Here is a 17,221-nt window from a genome sequence, read left to right on the forward strand (position 1 = left end):
GCGAGGAAGTGTCGGGCACTAGAAAATGTGGCGCAGTGTCTTAAGGGGTGTGCGCGCCATCAGTAAAAAAAATCTGCAAAGCTTGGTTTGGTTGAAGGGAGGGATTTTAAGGCGGAGTAGTGTGATGGTGTTCTGCCTGACATGCTTTTTGTTTTGCAAGAAACGTGTTTACAGAATTTGAAATGGATCCTTGAATGTTGATCCATTGCAACGTTACGAGGAATGCAACTCAATAATGAAACAGTGGGTAGAACTGTTCACATACATGCAATGTTTGTGGATTGAAAACCTTACATTGAAACTAAATGTTGTGCCTTAACCATCTCAGTGGTTTTATTCTACATGTAGCAGTCTGCGGAGTGCCAACAATTTCTCCAAGTTGCATTATAAGGAACTCGGAATTTTCAAAACAGTCCCATTCCTTAGTTTGTTAATTTACTTCATAGGGAGTGTGTTCGTTTGTGTGTTTTTGATGGTGGTTTGTTTATGTCTCTTTGTATCTTTAAATATAGCCTCCAATGGTGATATATTTTTTAATAAACTTGCTGTGTATTTTTATTTGTAAACTATTTTTGTATGTAAACTATTATTGTATAAATTGTAATTTTTCCTGTAATTTGGTCGTTGGCCACGAGTGTAAATAGAAGTAAACCAAAGTATCTAAACTATCTATCTATTCCAATGAATGCAGTGTTTTAAATTAATGTATCTTATCTTGATTTTAATTGTTATATTATATTTTTTTAAGTACATTTACGTTTTCTAGAGTCTATATTTAACACTTTTTTTTATAGATTAAATTGTATGATTGCTGGAACAAGGAGAGTTTCATTGTTTGTGACAATTTTAAATGAGTTGGACTTCAATTGATAAACGATGCTCAGAAACTAATTTCCTGTATCCTTCCTTCTCCTGTGCTTATAGGTCGCTGTCATCCTGAGGAATCTATCTTTCGAGGACCATAATAAGAAAGTGATGGCAGCCCATAGGACCTTCTACCGGTTTCTTCTGCTGTGTATTCACAATAGCTGCTCAGCATTACAGCAGCTTGGCATGGACACATTAAGCAATATAGCTGAAGAGGTAAATTTGTCTCAAATTGTTTTTGCTTCACAAAAAATATGTTAACCAGTGGCCAGGCCTGATACTTCAAAGGCGATTTCTGCAATGCCCCTTGGTCATTGGTCATTGCCTTGGTGCCCTTGAAATTGTCCAGTAGAAATTTGCAATTTCCTCACAGGGTGCCCTTTACAAAGGAGAAAATTTCTTGGTACCCTTGCCTTTTCAAAAACAAAGCATACATGCCTGAGTGGCATTATAGTAAATTTTATGGAATGTTAGCTGTAACCTGGTACAGCTTGGTATTTTTTTCTGTGCTTAGCAAGTTTTTGTGCATAAGAAATTGGGCCCCTGTCAAGTGCTTCATCCTTCTCATTTTTTTTTGCTTAATGAAAAATTTAGAAGCAATATTTGTGACCCGCTCTGTGAAAATGAGTCAGATGTTGACAATTTAAAAAATTGAGTTATATGCATGGCTGGAAAGAAATCACCAGCAGCAGTTACTTGGTATGCCTAAGCTTTGGGGTGTATCTCATTGTTGAGTTACTCCCATTTGAAATTAGCCAGTAAGTAATTTTTGGTTAAAAACTAATTACATGTAAAGTGATGTTTTAAACTACCATTTCGCGCAAAAGAATACAAATTAGACTAAAGTATGACCACAAAATTGTTGTATTCATAAGCTTGTATGCCTAAAAAAAAGTGTTCTAAAGGTTTACCATGTAAATATAAATCTTAGAAAGTAAAAAAAAAAACATCGACATCTGACTCATTTTCACAGAGTCAGTCACATTTTTTTCTTTAGCAAAGCTATATATGCAATTTGACCCTGGGGATGTATTCTTGAAACCTAATTTGATACCTTTCCGTGTTTTATTGACATTTCAGTTTATCTTGGATCCCATTGATTACCGGAGTACACAGCTAATGTTTCATACCATAGATAAAGCAATGAAAAACCAGGACAAGTTCATCATCCTAAGAGGTAACATTCATATTTATATCTTTTTTGATTTATTTATTTTCAAGGCATTCGCAAAAAGTGTTAAATGTTTCTTTGATTCCATCAATTAAATGTATGTGTGACATAAATTGTATATAACATTGAGATTCTGTTCCTAAATCAATAAATATTTCATCAAGAGACAGCTTGTTAATATGTTTCATATTTCTCTGTACCTGTATTTAAATTGAGGCAACGTGCAGGCAACCAGTTCTAGCCAATCTCAAAAAAGAAAATCCATTCACATGTCTGTTTTCTCATTAGTTGCTTGGGGATAGTGAGTTACAGCTGGCACATTGTCTCCTTTGCTGCCTATTAAATAGTTCATTTTGTATTCAGTGCAGTTGGTTGCCCCCAAGTTGCCTGAAAAAATTGCTCTGTGTGACATGGCCTTAACATATTGAGTTTCCTCAAGGGTTGATATTTTGTCAAGTATTTTCATTTGTATCGGTTGAGTGTAGAACTTTTTTTCTTCTTCTGTGGTGAAGTATTACTCATTCCATTTACTACCAGCATTTGCCCAAACCGCCTTGACGCTTTCATTGTTTAATATTTGTTTAAAGACACTGGACACAATTGGTAATTGTCAAAGACCAGTCTTCTCGCTTGGTGTATCTCAACGTATGCATAAAATAACAAACCTGTGAAAATTTGAGCTCAGTTGGTCGTCGAAGTTGCGAGATAATAATGAAAGAAGAAACGGACTTGTCACACAAAGTTGTGTGCGTTTATGATGGTTGATTTCGAGACCTCAAGTTCTAAATCTGAGGTCTCGAAATCAAATTCGTGGAAAATAACTTTTTTCTCGAAAACTACGTCACTTCAGAGGGAGCCGTTTATTACCATGGTTTATACCACCAACCTCTCCTCATTACTCGTCACCACATAAGGTTTTATGCTGATAATTATTTTGAGTAATTACCAATAGTGTCCACTGCCTTTAAATGATTTGGTAGTTATTCGATACCTGATACATTGTACCAGCCCTTATCAGTCCAATCAAGTCTCCATTTATTCTCTCACAGCAATGGAAGTGGTAGAGAAGCTGTCTCAAGTTGATTCCAACATGGCGATCATCCGTCAGTGTATGGAGGAGAGAGTCTACCGTTCCATCATCAGCCTCCTGACGATACACGACGTGCAGCTTCTTCTAGGGGCCTTAGAAGTCCTTCTAGCGCTGTCACACAGGGGGGAAATATTCTGCACCAGGATTGCTACTATTGAGAAGAGTGTTGGTAAGTTCAGATCAGGGATGGGAAGTTTGAACTTTTATCTGAATTCAGACTTATTTACACATGTCTGTAGCTGTTATTTTATCCATGTATTAAAATAAAACGTTCTTTGATCTACTTCTTTCATGGTGAGGCAACTGTTTCCAAAAGCTCCTTAAATTTTGGGAAAACCTGATCACTGATTCTGGTCAGTGAGTAACCAGGAAATGACCCAAAATAATTTGAGTAATATCATGTCCGAGTACAGTATGAGTTAAAGGGTTTCGTGATAGCCATCACTAGTAGATGCATGTTTAACAACACTGGTCAAGTTTGAAAAAGTCCCATATTCCCCAGAGGTACTAGAAGTACAGGTTTGTATTCCTCGTCCCCGTTTTTGACCTAATGTGTTAAATTTTATGTGTTTTAAAATTCCCTCTCTGAGATTTATTACCAATGGATAAAATATTTGTTTTTGTCTTGTGTCCCTTCTAGATGTCCTTGTGTGCCTGGTAACGTTAGACGCACAATCACTTGGTGCGGATGCATTCCTCGGGATTAAGATCGTTGACCACGCCCCTGATGGTGTCCATCATCCGATCGTCACTATGGCGAGGTACCAGCCAGTGTCACAAACGCCGCCCCCTTCTAACGCAGCGGCTCATACACCCCCTCACCAAGTCTCAAGTAAGTGGCTTCATCCTGTGATTTTCTTGTAGAGACATTTTCGATACCGTGTGATCACAATTTGTACCAACCTTGACTACCTCTAAGTTTATGTGCTATAAACTGGTTGATTGATTGTTTGACTACATGTAACTATTGTAAAAATGTTGGTGTGAGTATGGGAGACTTTTGAGAGTTGGTGACAGCACACATAACACTCATTTTTTGCAGCTCTGAGCGCACATGCTCATTTTTGCGCGCGTCATTCTGAGCACGTGCACTACTTGCAAGAACTGTGAAAAAGGACCGTCCAAAAGTCTCCCATTCGTCTTTTTCTATGTGAATTAAACTTCAAGGAGTTTAGGTTTTAGAAAAAAAATCCATAAAAAAACTTCAAACCTATTTGAGAAAATTGTCATCAACATGTTTGCAATTTTGTTTAGGACCAGTACAACCGCCAACGACACCCTCACCTGCCCCCGCTGCCGTTCAAAACCCTCAAATCAACAGAGATACTGAAAATGAGAAGTTCACATGTCAGTGGTAAGTACCCCTCCCGACCCATTGACCCTTTCAGCTGCCCTGTCTAGATCCTTTGAAGGATGCCCAGGGCTTGAAATCCCTGCATTCTTGTGATCTTTCTCACCAAAGTCGAGCCCTGACGCAACAGGGCCTTTCAAAACTTTGTCTTATTAAAATATCTACTTTCTCAGGGAATGGAAATTCTTTTGCTTCCAAATTCCTTTGAAATAAACAACTGCTAGTTGCACACATTGTTTGACCACTCAAGGGATTGCATAATAGTAACTTTCTTTTGATTCACCATCATTTGACAAAACCTGAAGAGCTGTCCAGCTCAGTCAGATTTCTGTAAATGTGTTGTTAATCACATATTTTGTCTTTTTTTCCCCCATCAGGTTGCACTCGTTTTATGAGGCAGACAGTGAGGGCTCAGTCTCAAGGCTAGACCTGTACAGTGACTACCTGTCAGCCTGCAGTAAAGCTTCCAGAGTAAACATAGTTACCTCAACAAACTTTGCAACCTGCATCAAGTAAGTGCTTTTATAAATTTAAATCCATTTGTGCTGTGTTTGTTTTATGTGGAAGCAATTGCATGATTGCAGATCAAATGTTCAAACATTACGTTTTATCGTTGTTTTTGATCCATTCCAGTTTTATTAAATGCTTTTTCAAAAAGAGAGTTGTGTTTTTTACTGAATGTCTTTCTCGTGCTAAATTTTTCTAAAGTAACATTGCACTTTTTAAATTGATGCCAACTTGGAACTGGCATGTGCTTATTCTGGCATGTCTATATTTTAAATGGGTAGTATTACTTTGCTAATTTTAATACAATGAAAACTCCTGTACCCACGGGTTATGTTTTCTTTATCTTAGGGCCACAGGAGAGTTGTCGTTGACTGCAGTGCTTGCATGATTCCGATATGTGGTACAGCTTCTGTTGGCATAATATTCTTCCTACCTTAGTCTGATTTCCGATTTTGTTTTGCCCACTGATTTCTTTGATGAAAAAGCCTGAAAAGTTTGTTAAACCCAACAGCATACGAATGTGTAGGTCAGCCCTTGTGCTCAACAATTTTTTGGTACAGTTTTCTAAGGACCAAATGTCATTTTTGCTTCTGTGACTTCATACTGTATACCTTTTTGTCATTTCAGAATGGTGTTTCAAGCAGCTGGATTTCAACGTGCTGAAACGGAGACCGGACCCCAGTTGTTCATCACAGGTATGCGCAAACGCATCCTACCGCTCCCTTTCAACTGGCAGATGTACCGCCAAAGCCTCCAAGCATCCCCAAATTACCAACCTCAGCTAGGAGGACCCCAGTCCAACCTCGCCTCTAGCATCATGCAAAGGATGGCCCAGAGGCTATCCCCCTCGCCTAGTGGCAGCTCAACGGCGGGGACCTCTCAACAATGGCTGTTAAACCAAGGAGTGGCAAGCCCCGGGAGTAGTCCGATGCTCCCGATGTATCGCCCTGGAATGATGCCTGGTGGTTCCGGGACTAACGCAGGAAGCTCCACCCAGCTGCAGCAATTGATATTGGGACACCGACAGCAGAGCCCTGGAGCCTCACAGGGAACTACTCAACCACAGTCTAGCAATCAGGTTGATGTTGGAGTAGCTCCAGGCTTCCAAGTCAACCAGCAACAAATGCAACAGCAGCAGCAGCAGCAAGTATTAATCTCTCCGATGAGTTTCCCAAAAGGGATGCAACAACAGCAAGTCCCAAATGCAAAACCTGTACCTACAAACTGTCCACCAAATATGGTACAAGGAGTGCCAGACAAAGCAAGCTCAGCTGATGACTCTGATATGTTGTCTCCTCAAGGAAGCCTAGTCAACCAAGCTGGTGTCCCAAACGCTTTCCTGCAGAATCCTCTTCCCCAGCACAGCCAGACCATTGCAAATAATGACCCAAGTAAAAGTCCCGGTCGAAGCCCTTCCTCGCCATGTAGAGCACCTCCACCTTACCGGCCCCGCAGTCCAGCCGGTAGCGGCAGCAAGTCGAGTGTACCTACCTCCAGTGTCCTTAACTCTGAGACAACCATCTCAACCGCCTCCAAGATACCCAGTCCAGCAGTAACTGTTGCCACAGAGGTACTCCAAGAAGGAGAAGTCAAGATTGAGAAGATACCCAACATCCATGCCCAGCTGCCGTTGGATACAAACCAAGTGCCCACCACATTTCCCCAACAGGAATCTGAGAACTTTACCACAAACTCCATTCCCTTATTGCAAACTAAGACTCCTGAGAATAGCGACCTGGCTTCTGCACAGACAAATCATCCTGTAGTTTACAATGCAAATCAACAAGCCTTACCGCAGGCACATCAACCTGCTGTGGTGAATAACTCAGTGGACATGAGTCCAGGTCAACAGGCTTTGAACATTCCACAGCAACAGCTGTATATCGCACAGCAGCAGCTGCAGAGTGCTAAAGGGATGCATATTAACCCTTCAGGGATACAGCTCAGTGCCCAAGGAATTCAGATTGCTCCCCAAAGGCATCAGCAACAGGGTAATAATACACAGGGAATCCAGGTGCAAATGCCAGCAGGTCAGGTCAAGCAGTGGGTCCAACCGCAAGGATCCCAACCCAATGCACAGGGGGCGACGTTGAACACTGGCGCAACGGGAATCGTCGCCACAAATGGTTTCAAGGGGTGCCAACCCAACATTCATCTTGTCCAGCAAGGAGTGCTGTCGGGTACTCAGGGAATTCAGCTTGTCCATCAAAACTCTCTTCCTGTGCAGACCACACTAAGCAACTTCCACATTAAGCAACCCGATGGCCAGGGAGTGTCACAGATCATCTCGCAGCCTGCTCAAACTCAGCAACAGCAGTTTATTGTGAGTAATTGCGCTGGCCCAACCAAAAATGGAAGTCAAGTGTATTCTGCGTACGCCGTTGTGCAGAATATCCAGCGAAATGTTCCTAATGTTCTTGGGCAAGTCGCACCCGGTAATCCTGGTCAGGCAGCGCAAGGAGGGGTGCAGCCACCAACAGGAAGTACAGCGACCTATATTCCAATTCAACCCAAGTTGACTGGGCAGCAACAGCAGCAGGTTGTGCAACAGCAGCATGTTGTGCAGCAGCAGAATGTTGTGCAACAGCAGCGTGTTGTGCAACAGCAACAGCAGTATGCTGTGCAACAGCAACATGTTGTCCAACAGCAACAACATACGGTACAGCAACAGCAGCATGCAGTTCAGCAGCAGTGTCATTTTGTTTCACAACAGCAGCCTGTTCAGCAGCAGCAGCAACAGCAGCCTCAGTACATTTTAACCAGTGTCCAAGGAACCCTGCCGCAGCAATCATATGCAGTCTCAACAATTGCCAATGCTCAGCAGCAGCAACAGCAACAAGCTACCTTTACTGTGAACGTAGGGACATCAGCAACGTATCCTGCTGTACAATCTGCCGTCAAACTCTGTCCACAGTATACAACTTCCCAGTCCAACCAATCAGGCAACACTGTTACCGTCAATCATGCCCAACACCAAAACCAGCCACACATTGACTCTCCTTTAATTAAACAACTCCTACAATCAGGCTCGGCAGTGCAACCGCCTAGCGCCAATCATTTACCCCAAACCCAAGTCAGCAATCCCAACATGCAGAACGCCGTGCAGTGGGTCGTTCCACAGAACCCCAGTGGGGGTGTTATGCCAAGCTATGACAACTCAGTACAGGGACTTGTCAATATACAAGGAGCAATAGGGCAGCCGATCATGCCTCAAGCCTTTGCAGTGAATCCAACTTATACCCAATTAGGGCAGTCTACCAATCAACAGACGGCAATGCATTTCATTCCACCCTTGTCTGCATCTCCGAGCCCTACTGCAAGTCCAGCTTTGAGTTGTAGTTCTTCATCGAGTCCAAGCTCAACTAGCAAATCCGGCACGTTATCACCGCTGCACAAGTCCGAGAAAAAGTCGAAATCAAAATCACACAAATCTAAAAAATCTTCTAAAAAGAAAAAATCTAAATCTAAATCAGGCACCCGCAGTCCACCAAACCTTTGCTCAAAGTCGAAACATATTAAAGACATTTCAGATGAGCAGGAAAAAGAGGAGAGCATCCAAATGGTTGAGAATTCATCGCTGGACAAGGATAATGCAGATCATGCTCAAGATAACTCAAACACTTGCAATAACAAAGGATCGTTAGAACTCACAACGCAGAAATTAACAAACAGGATAGGGGTAACTGATGTAAATGATTGTACACCGAAGCCCACTTGCAATGGGTCGGCTACAAATGATATCACACAATCATATGAGATTCAAAAACTTAAATCCAAACTGGACGAGGCATCTTTGAAACTACCACTCCTGAATGGATATGGGAGTGGAGATGAACTCGATAAGAAACAAAAGGATGTGGTGATCCATCGGGCAGAGCTCCTCTTGGAAAACTCTGGCATGGAGCTTGACAGGGACCTCAAAATTCAGAGAGAAATTGATGACGTGGGACTCACGGACAGAACTTGTAACTTGAACCATGGGGCAGAGTCTGTGGATAAGCAGTGTTCAAACAACGTCATGAACGGTGACATTCCAGAGAAGTTAAAAAACAACAGCGAAAGCGACGTAGACTCATTATTACACTCCAGAGATAAACATGGGATCGATGGTGAGTCTGTTAGAGTTTTTGCAAAGGATGACGCCAAGTTGTCCGAGGAATGTGAGGAGAGTCAAGAAGCAGCTGTTAATAATGAAATCAACAAGGAGGAACCAATGGACCAAAGCGATTCAAAGCGAGACAGAGACTCTGAGTCCGATAGTGGGATCGTTCTAAATGAAAGGACAGGATTTATGTACGATGTCTCGGGGACTATCATTGCCAGAGAGTCAAACTTAAACGTGCCAACCACTGCAAATAATTTAAGTAATAATAGTAATCCCCAACTTCCAGTCATTTCAGATAAGGGGAGTCTAGCCAATAACTTACCTCATGAGGTTCTCATGGAAGGCACCATGTGTTCTCAAAAACCAAAGTCTCCATTAGAAAGTACAGTGCAACCCACAAGCGGCCTAAACTCACAGTCGAATGAATCCGTACACAATGACGGTCAAACTGCTGGTGTTGAAATGAACTCCCAAAACTCTGACCAAACGTCACAAAGTCAAACGGGCAATTCACTGCCAGTTTCCCAAGAGAAGGTCCAAGTAAAACATAAACCATCTGAAACCAAGTCGGAAAAGAGTTCAAGCTCAAAATCCAAGAAGTCCTCGTCGGACTCGAAGCACAGTTCAGGAAAGCATTCAAGACATAGTTCGGATTCGAGCTCGAGTAAAAAACGGAGGCGGTCATCTTCCTCATCAAGCAGTTCCCATCACCGTAAATCGTCGTCGTCGTCGAGTGATAAGTCCAAACATCACCACCACCATCATCAGCAACAGCAGCAGCAGCAACAACAAGAACACCAGCAACAATCTGAGGCAGACATCTGTATTTGTGACTGGAGTGGATGCAGAAGGTATGTACAAGTTTCCCTTTTGGTTTAATATTTGATAAATTTTAAAATTGAAAGTGGCACCCCTCTTCTCTGCTGGTGCTTCCCAGGTTGTATCCTAAGCTTGGGCAGTTACAGGCTGTATGGCTTTTGACCGACACCCCTGAAAAAAACGCCAACATATAGCTTGATAGCTCAGTTGGTAGAACTCCTCCTTGTTAATCTGGCGGTTGCCGGTTCAAATTAAGTAACAATTTTCTTTATCCAGCCCAAACAGATATATATTTTTCGAGTCTACTTCGCTCATACACTACCTGTAGAGCCAATTACTACATTTGCATATGGCCTAGACTGGTATTTGCCAGTTATTTTATAATCCAATAAATATTTTTGCAGATATTTTTATCCCACTTTGTATTTTAGTCAACTCTCCCCTTTTGAGCACTTACTCTGTCTGATTGCTTGAATTGTCATTGTTTGCTTTATAACTCATGTAAAATGTGTACTTTGATGTCATCAGTGTACACATTGTAAAAGGACATTGTTGTAGTTTGTATGTGTGCAACCATGATGTTACCTTTGTTATGTGATACACAAGACCTACCATCTTAGATATGGGTTGATCCTTGTACTTTTCCCTTTTTTGTTTACAAGGGTCAAATATCATGCCTAATTTTTTGTAACACTTCTTTAACTCTCGGTTCTTATTGACTCCCAATTTTGTCCATTGTCTCCTTGTTGTTTCCAGTGATTCCCAATTTTTAACTATTCATATTGATTCTGAAATGTTGTCATTTGCATCCAATTGTCTTGATTGTTCCTATTGATTCCCTTATGTTCCTATCGATTCCCTGTCTTTCCCATTATACCAAGAATGTTGCTATTTCCCCCACACAGTTCCATGAAGTCCAAATTTGTTAAGTGATGCTAAATTTTCCATTAACTCCTGATTGTTCCCATTGACCCCCGTTTGTTCCCATTGACCCCTGTTTGTTCCCATTGACCTCTAATTAGTCCCAATTCCATAATGCTGTGTATTCCTGATAGGAGTCTTTACATCTTTATATTGATTTTGAATTCTAGGCTTGCATTTCATACTATTTTATTCATTTGTATGTGAATCAGCCAATGTACTTTTGTTTGGTATCAAATATTGTCCATCATGTTCAGTTACCGGTAATTGATAAATTTGTTGTCGTGCTCATAATTTAACCGTCCACTGATTTATATTTCCAGGAGTTTCAAAACAAGGAAATCGCTTCATGTACACACAAGTACAGCTCACGTGATGATCCCTACCTACAGAGGTCTGTGTGAATGGGAGAATTGTGATAACATTCAGAGGCAGAGATGGTCCTGTGTAAGCCATATACTGGTAAGATCCTTTCACCGTCCCAACAAAGTCCTTTTAAAGACACTGGCCACTATTGGTAATTGTCAAAGACCAGTCTTCTCACTTGGTGTATCTTAACATATGCATGAAATAACAAACCTGTGAAAATTTGAGCTCAATTGGTCGTCGAAGTTGCGAGATAATAATGAAAGAAAAAACACCCTTGTCACACGAAGCTGTGTGCATTTAGAGACCTCAAGTTCTTAACTTGAGGTCTCGAAATCAAATTCGTGGATAATAAATAATTTCTCGAAAACTACGTCTCTTCAGAGTGAGTGGTTTCTCACAATGTTTTATACTATCAACCTCTCCCCATTACTCATTACCAAGTGAGGTTTTATGCTGATAATTATTTTGAGTAATTACCAATAGTGTCCACTGCCTTTAAGCGAACCACTCCTAACAACAACCTTACATTCGTTGTTTACTATAAGTTTTTACTCTTCTTGTTGAACTTTTTAACATTAATGTTATTGTCACTATTTACAGTGTGCTGAGATAGTTGTATATGCTGCACTTCAAACAATAAATGATTAGATTAGATTATATTAGATTAGTATCTCGACCGGTCGGGATTATTTATTGCAATAGATATTTTTTCTGTTCCTTAACTTTGCTATCAGTTTGTGCCCCCTCTTCATTGTTATTAACTTTGTAGATTAATGTTTAAAAGGGGGACTGTCATTGTGATCCAGGAGCCCAGTTACTGCATGCTCGCCCTGTCCTTCTCATCACAATAGTTTAGTAATGACGGCCCCCCTTTTGGGACGTGACTGCTTAGTTTGCGCCTGGGCAATAACTGGTTTAGAGTTCATTATTCCACGTGTGGCTTCAGGCCTACTGTAATAAGGAGGACAGTCCCTCTTTATCTTAATTCGCATGGTGGTATTTTACAATTTTGTTACTCTGTATTTAGATTGTGTAGGCCACTTCCCAACGACTTTTCAAATCTGATGTTTTGGGAATCAAGTTGGCTGAAGGGTTCTTTTCCCTACCTTTCACCCATACTGCATTGAGAGGCGGTTTTTAATGCTACTTTCCGTGATTCTTCCACTACAGGACAAACACTGTACAGAGCAGGCGCTGCGGGCAGCGGCTGAGAGACGCCAAGGGACTTCAACACCATCATCAACCAGTGCGTCAGGGACACTCCCAACCCCTATTCTGTACAATGCGCACACTGCCTACCATGCCATTCGCAGGAGTCTCCACACACCTTCGCTCAAAGACCTCTTGGTATGTACCTCAGGCAAGAGCTGCCAACTCTCCTTGATTCTGCAGAAAGTTTTTTGAATAGATCCCTTGCATAACGTGAAACACTACACTGACGTACAAATAACAGCTATCGCCCAATCATTTGCCTCCTTTGACCACAGTGCAGTGATGCTGCTTTTTGGCCATAGTGAGGACGGTTTTTGAGCGCGTGACTACACAGGCAAGGGGTCTATATCAATAAATCTGTCCTTGTTCTGATGGAACAAATTTTCAACCTCCCTGATTATGAAAACTTTTTTCTTATTATGTTGAATGTAATTCTTAATATTTCCGTGATGGTGGAAACATTTTCCTTTTATGTTGAATGTAATTCTTACTATTCCCTGATTGTGGAAACATTTCCCTATTATTATATTGAATGTAATTCTAAATTATCTCCCTGATTGTTTGTACAAAATCTCCTTGATTGCAAAGTACAAATTTTGGCAGCTTTGCTCAGTAGAGATGCTCTTTTGTTGAAGGTTAATTCTTGTCTTGATTTTGAATTTGTTTAAATTTCAACTTAAAGCCTCTAAAAATCATATTGTAGATGTTCGATTTTGTATTCATTGCTGACCTGTAATTTCTCGTTCTTGTCTACTGTTCATTTGTTGTGATTGTTTTGTAATTAGTAACTGCTTTCATTGTTAACAGCTTGAGCATTGAGCCTTCTTGGTCTCAGTCCTTTTAGGGTATTTTTTACAGGTGTCTTCCTCAAAACCTTAAAAAACATTCTCGACTCTATGCAAATGATAGAGACCCATATCTCTACAAACTTTTCTTCTTTATGGGTCCTTTCACAGTTTCATTAACTTTCCATACTTACAGTATTCATACGTTTGACAGGCCATTCTTGTATAATTGTCTTTTATAAAAGGATAACAAACTTTGGTTTAGGCTTCACTGTAAAGGTCTTAAATGTTATGGTTTTCTTAAGTATTTAAATATTGAGTTTAGTGAATATTTTTAGTGCTTTCTAATTAATTTTTTTATTATTTCTATTGGTTATTATCAACAAATAAATTTAATTGATTACAAAGATAAAAGTAATAATAATCCTTAAATGTATAGTAACAATAATGATAAATAAGTAACGTGTATATAGTTAACTAGTAAGTGTCTCTAATGTTTTTTACAAATAAGAGTATAAGATTTTAACTATTTAGTGAAATTCCATTAATTTTTCTATCGTGGCTTCTGACAATTGCAGGGTGAGTCTGAAGGGCCAGTGACCAAGAGCATTCACATTACGGCAGCCCTTGTGCTGAAAAACATGGCCACATATTCTGCTGATGCCAGGAGGTATGTTGATAAAACTCAATTTGTATAGAATGTTATACTTATTGCTTTCTTCAATGTCCTGACTTCAAGACATTCTTGTCAAAGCGTTGTGGGAAAAAATTTTTTTTGGAGACGCCACTATATGTGGCAGAGGGTGTTCCCCCCCAAAAAATTGTCCCAAAAATTGAGCACACTATTTTTGTTTTGTACAGAATCCCCCTAACATATCCCTTCCTTTTCTTAAAATGTTTAAAGAAATCCTGAGATTTTCAGAACACAATGAGACATTTTAAGAGGAGACCCCACTTTTAGGAAGAAGAAAGTGTCATAAGATTTTGAGTTTTTAACGGCCATTTAAAAAGGATCTGGATTAGAATAAGAAATACAACAACTTTAGTAAAAGGGGATGCTTTATTAGCAACTGTGCAACTTATTTTGGAGTGTTTTCTTTACCTAGCATAATTTTCTCAAGCTTTTTATAATTTGTCTCTTTCTCCTGTCCTGTAGTTTGCTTCGTCGGCATGAGGTCCACCTTGCCAAGTTAGCCATCAGCAATGCGGAAGCCTCTTCAACATTAGCCAAGTGTGTCGGTGAACTCAACGACGAGAGACACCTGGAATACGATGACCTCTCGGATGATTCCTCTGACTCTTGACCCCAAGGTCACCGCCAACGAGCCTCCCCTCTCCCCTGCCCCCTTTGAAGAGCCTGCGAAGCTGACTCATTTGTCTACCGTGAACTTTCACGACTAGGTGTGTGTGTGTGTGTGTGCAGCAAGAAAGAGTCTGGCTGACTGCTTCACAAAAAGAAACCTGTGTCTTCATATGACCTTTGACCTCAGATGCCCCCATATCTGTCTACCTGTTGCTGCTCCAGAATGCTCAAGCTACTTGCAGAATGTTCACGCTCCGAGTCGATGATAAAACAATACATCTTGATTCTTGACTTGAGTGTTGAGATGCTGGGTTGATCTTGGACCTAGACCAGATCGGGCATACTATGTGAACGATTTCAAATTGTAACCTCTCATCAGTGGTCAACTAACTTCATTCCGCTAAATAGCGGCAGAATTGATATCCAGGACCAGCAGTGTTTCTTCTTTTTGTTTTGTTTTTCAATCGTTGGATATGCATTACTTTTTTTGTTTTGAGTTACTTTTAGACTGTCTTGTTGGAATGCAGTTTGTGAATCGTAGAATAGGACACATAGACTATAGTTCATAAAAGGTGCCTTTGAACTGCCGTTCGATGGTCTCAAATCCATAGCTAAGCATCTCAGTTGTAGTGGGGGGAATTTTGAATCTAGTTTTAGTGTACTTTGACACCTAAAGAGGGTTTGCGCGATACAACTACACCACAAACAAACGGAGTGTGCTAGTTTGCAGAGCTTTTGTTGTGTGAAAGCAATCGTTGGCAACTACTGCACCAAATGGACAAGGCACCAATTAAGGTTTAATTGTTTTGTGCGGTGTCTTCAACATGCAATATCCATGGAAAAAATTGTAGAAATAAGAGGCTGATAGTAGTCGAATTGGCATGGAATTAAGTAACTCTTGAGTCAGATTTTGTTTTTGTTTTTTAAATGAGTATTTATTTATTTCTCGATCTCAATGCACTCCTTTCAGAATTGCACCTCTCAAAATGTAAAAAAAATAAATCTTTTTTGTAAATTTTCCTTTTTTTGTTTCATTTAAATTTAGGCTATAGTTCAGATTTAGGGAAAGAGACTGCAAACAAATATACTTTGTTGTAAAAAAACATAGGATGCGTCAACTAAAGCAACTATGATTTTGGCTTTGGTGTTAAAACCCCTATGCAAAATCCTTGTGTCAGGTGATTGACTTGTTTTGTGCCATGGGTGAATTTCCCAATTTGAGTATTACAACTCCGCAGTTGGGCTTTGGTAATGGGCCTGCTGGTGCCCTCGAGGGAATCTTTCCCCAGGAGATTCTTGGGCTGGTGGCGGTTGATTGAAAATAGGGCGCTACCAGAAATTTGTACACAGGTCGCCATGTGGGGGACAGAATCTCCTGCCCACACACCAGCTAGAGCTCCAACTAGCTCTGTGACCAAAATAAGGGAAATGTTCATTAGTGCCAGAAACCCTCATTCCAAAATTGATGTCCTTTTTGCAGAGGTTTCTTGTCGGCTTGCCAGTAAGGAAAGGGACTCTACCTGGGTTGGGGTTTTATCAGGCCACAGACGTCAATAACACTGGTACATTCTGGCCCTCCATGAGAAGTTTACCTTGGGTTAAAAGAGTAAGCGTGGGTAAAACAATGACCGTAAAGTGGCCGACCCGCTTCTTAGGGGGAGGGAAGATAAGGGGGTTTCCAAAAACCTAATTGTTATTGTCTAATTTTCTCCATTATGCAGGTCCACAATCTTTCAATAGACAGTCTAAGACCCCTTGCATATGACGTCACAATCTCAAAACAGTCCCCTCACCGATGAGGTTATTGAAGACCTATCTTGGGCTGAAAGTTGAGCACTGCGCATACACATGCCAGGTTACCATCAGTTGCGTCAAAGATGGTGGCCACTGCAAGGCGGTCTATTGGCCCCTTGCATTTTGGGCAATGCTGCTGGTATGCTGAGGTCATGCGCACGTTTGTTCAAACCAAGAGCAGCTGTCGTCCAATGATCTGCCCCCTATATTGCCTCATTGAGGCACTGTGTTAACAGTTTGGCGTCATATTGGAGGGGCCCAATAGTTAGTTTGTTGTAACTAAACCGGTTGAGTATGTGTGCTCCATCCATGAAACCAATGTTGTGTCATCCCTGTATGTCAACCATTTTGAATATTTTATTAAGCACTATGCCCATCGTTACGTGGCCTTTTATCTGGACCAAATGATAGGGAAGGGCGTCCTTGATGGTCTCCTGCGCTATTATAGCAAATATTATAGAAATTTTGTGAAATGAAAATTTTTTCAAAAGGTTGTAAATAAGTTGTCTTTTTGTACACCCATGTTAATACATTGTACTATAAGATTGGAATACCTTATTTTATGAATCATGTCGCTGAGGAACAAGAAAGCGTTCTCTCTCTTCAGGATAGATTGAGAGAGTTCATTGGCAAAATGTTCAGTTCACCGCGGCGTCAGAGTTCCCCATTTCAAAATAATGTAACTCAAGTGAAAAAGGTTCACAGGGGACACCTAGATAATTAAGCATGCAAAACTAACAATTTGGTTGCCTTTAAAGGCAGTGGAAACTATTGGTAATTGTCAAAGACTAGCCTCCACAGTTGGTGTATCTCAACATATGCATGAAATAACAAACCTGTGAAAATTTGAGCTCAATCGGTCTTCGAACTTGCGAGATAATAATGAAAGAAAAAAAACACCCATGCCACACGAAGTTGTGTGCGCTT

At 40.7% G+C, this 17,221-nt stretch overlaps 1 protein-coding gene across 1 annotated transcript in view; it reads left to right on the forward strand.

Annotated features, from left to right (window-relative positions):
- LOC117291248 (AT-rich interactive domain-containing protein 2-like) overlaps positions 1-17,111 on the forward strand; it is a 38,215-nt gene extending 21,104 nt beyond the window's left edge. The window contains exons 8-18 of the mRNA XM_033772868.1: positions 925-1,083; positions 1,948-2,044; positions 3,088-3,297; positions 3,769-3,960; positions 4,383-4,482; positions 4,857-4,991; positions 5,614-9,942; positions 11,155-11,293; positions 12,371-12,547; positions 13,776-13,867; positions 14,354-17,111. Of these exons, the coding sequence (XP_033628759.1) occupies positions 925-1,083; positions 1,948-2,044; positions 3,088-3,297; positions 3,769-3,960; positions 4,383-4,482; positions 4,857-4,991; positions 5,614-9,942; positions 11,155-11,293; positions 12,371-12,547; positions 13,776-13,867; positions 14,354-14,501 (5,778 nt within the window). The 3' untranslated portion in view covers positions 14,502-17,111. The remainder of the gene's footprint in view (positions 1-924; positions 1,084-1,947; positions 2,045-3,087; positions 3,298-3,768; positions 3,961-4,382; positions 4,483-4,856; positions 4,992-5,613; positions 9,943-11,154; positions 11,294-12,370; positions 12,548-13,775; positions 13,868-14,353) is intronic.
- The last annotated feature ends 110 nt before the right edge of the window (positions 17,112-17,221 follow it).

Source organism: Asterias rubens, chromosome 6 (assembly GCF_902459465.1).
Source record: "Asterias rubens chromosome 6, eAstRub1.3, whole genome shotgun sequence".
NCBI classification, from domain to species: Eukaryota; Metazoa; Echinodermata; class Asteroidea; order Forcipulatida; family Asteriidae; genus Asterias; species Asterias rubens.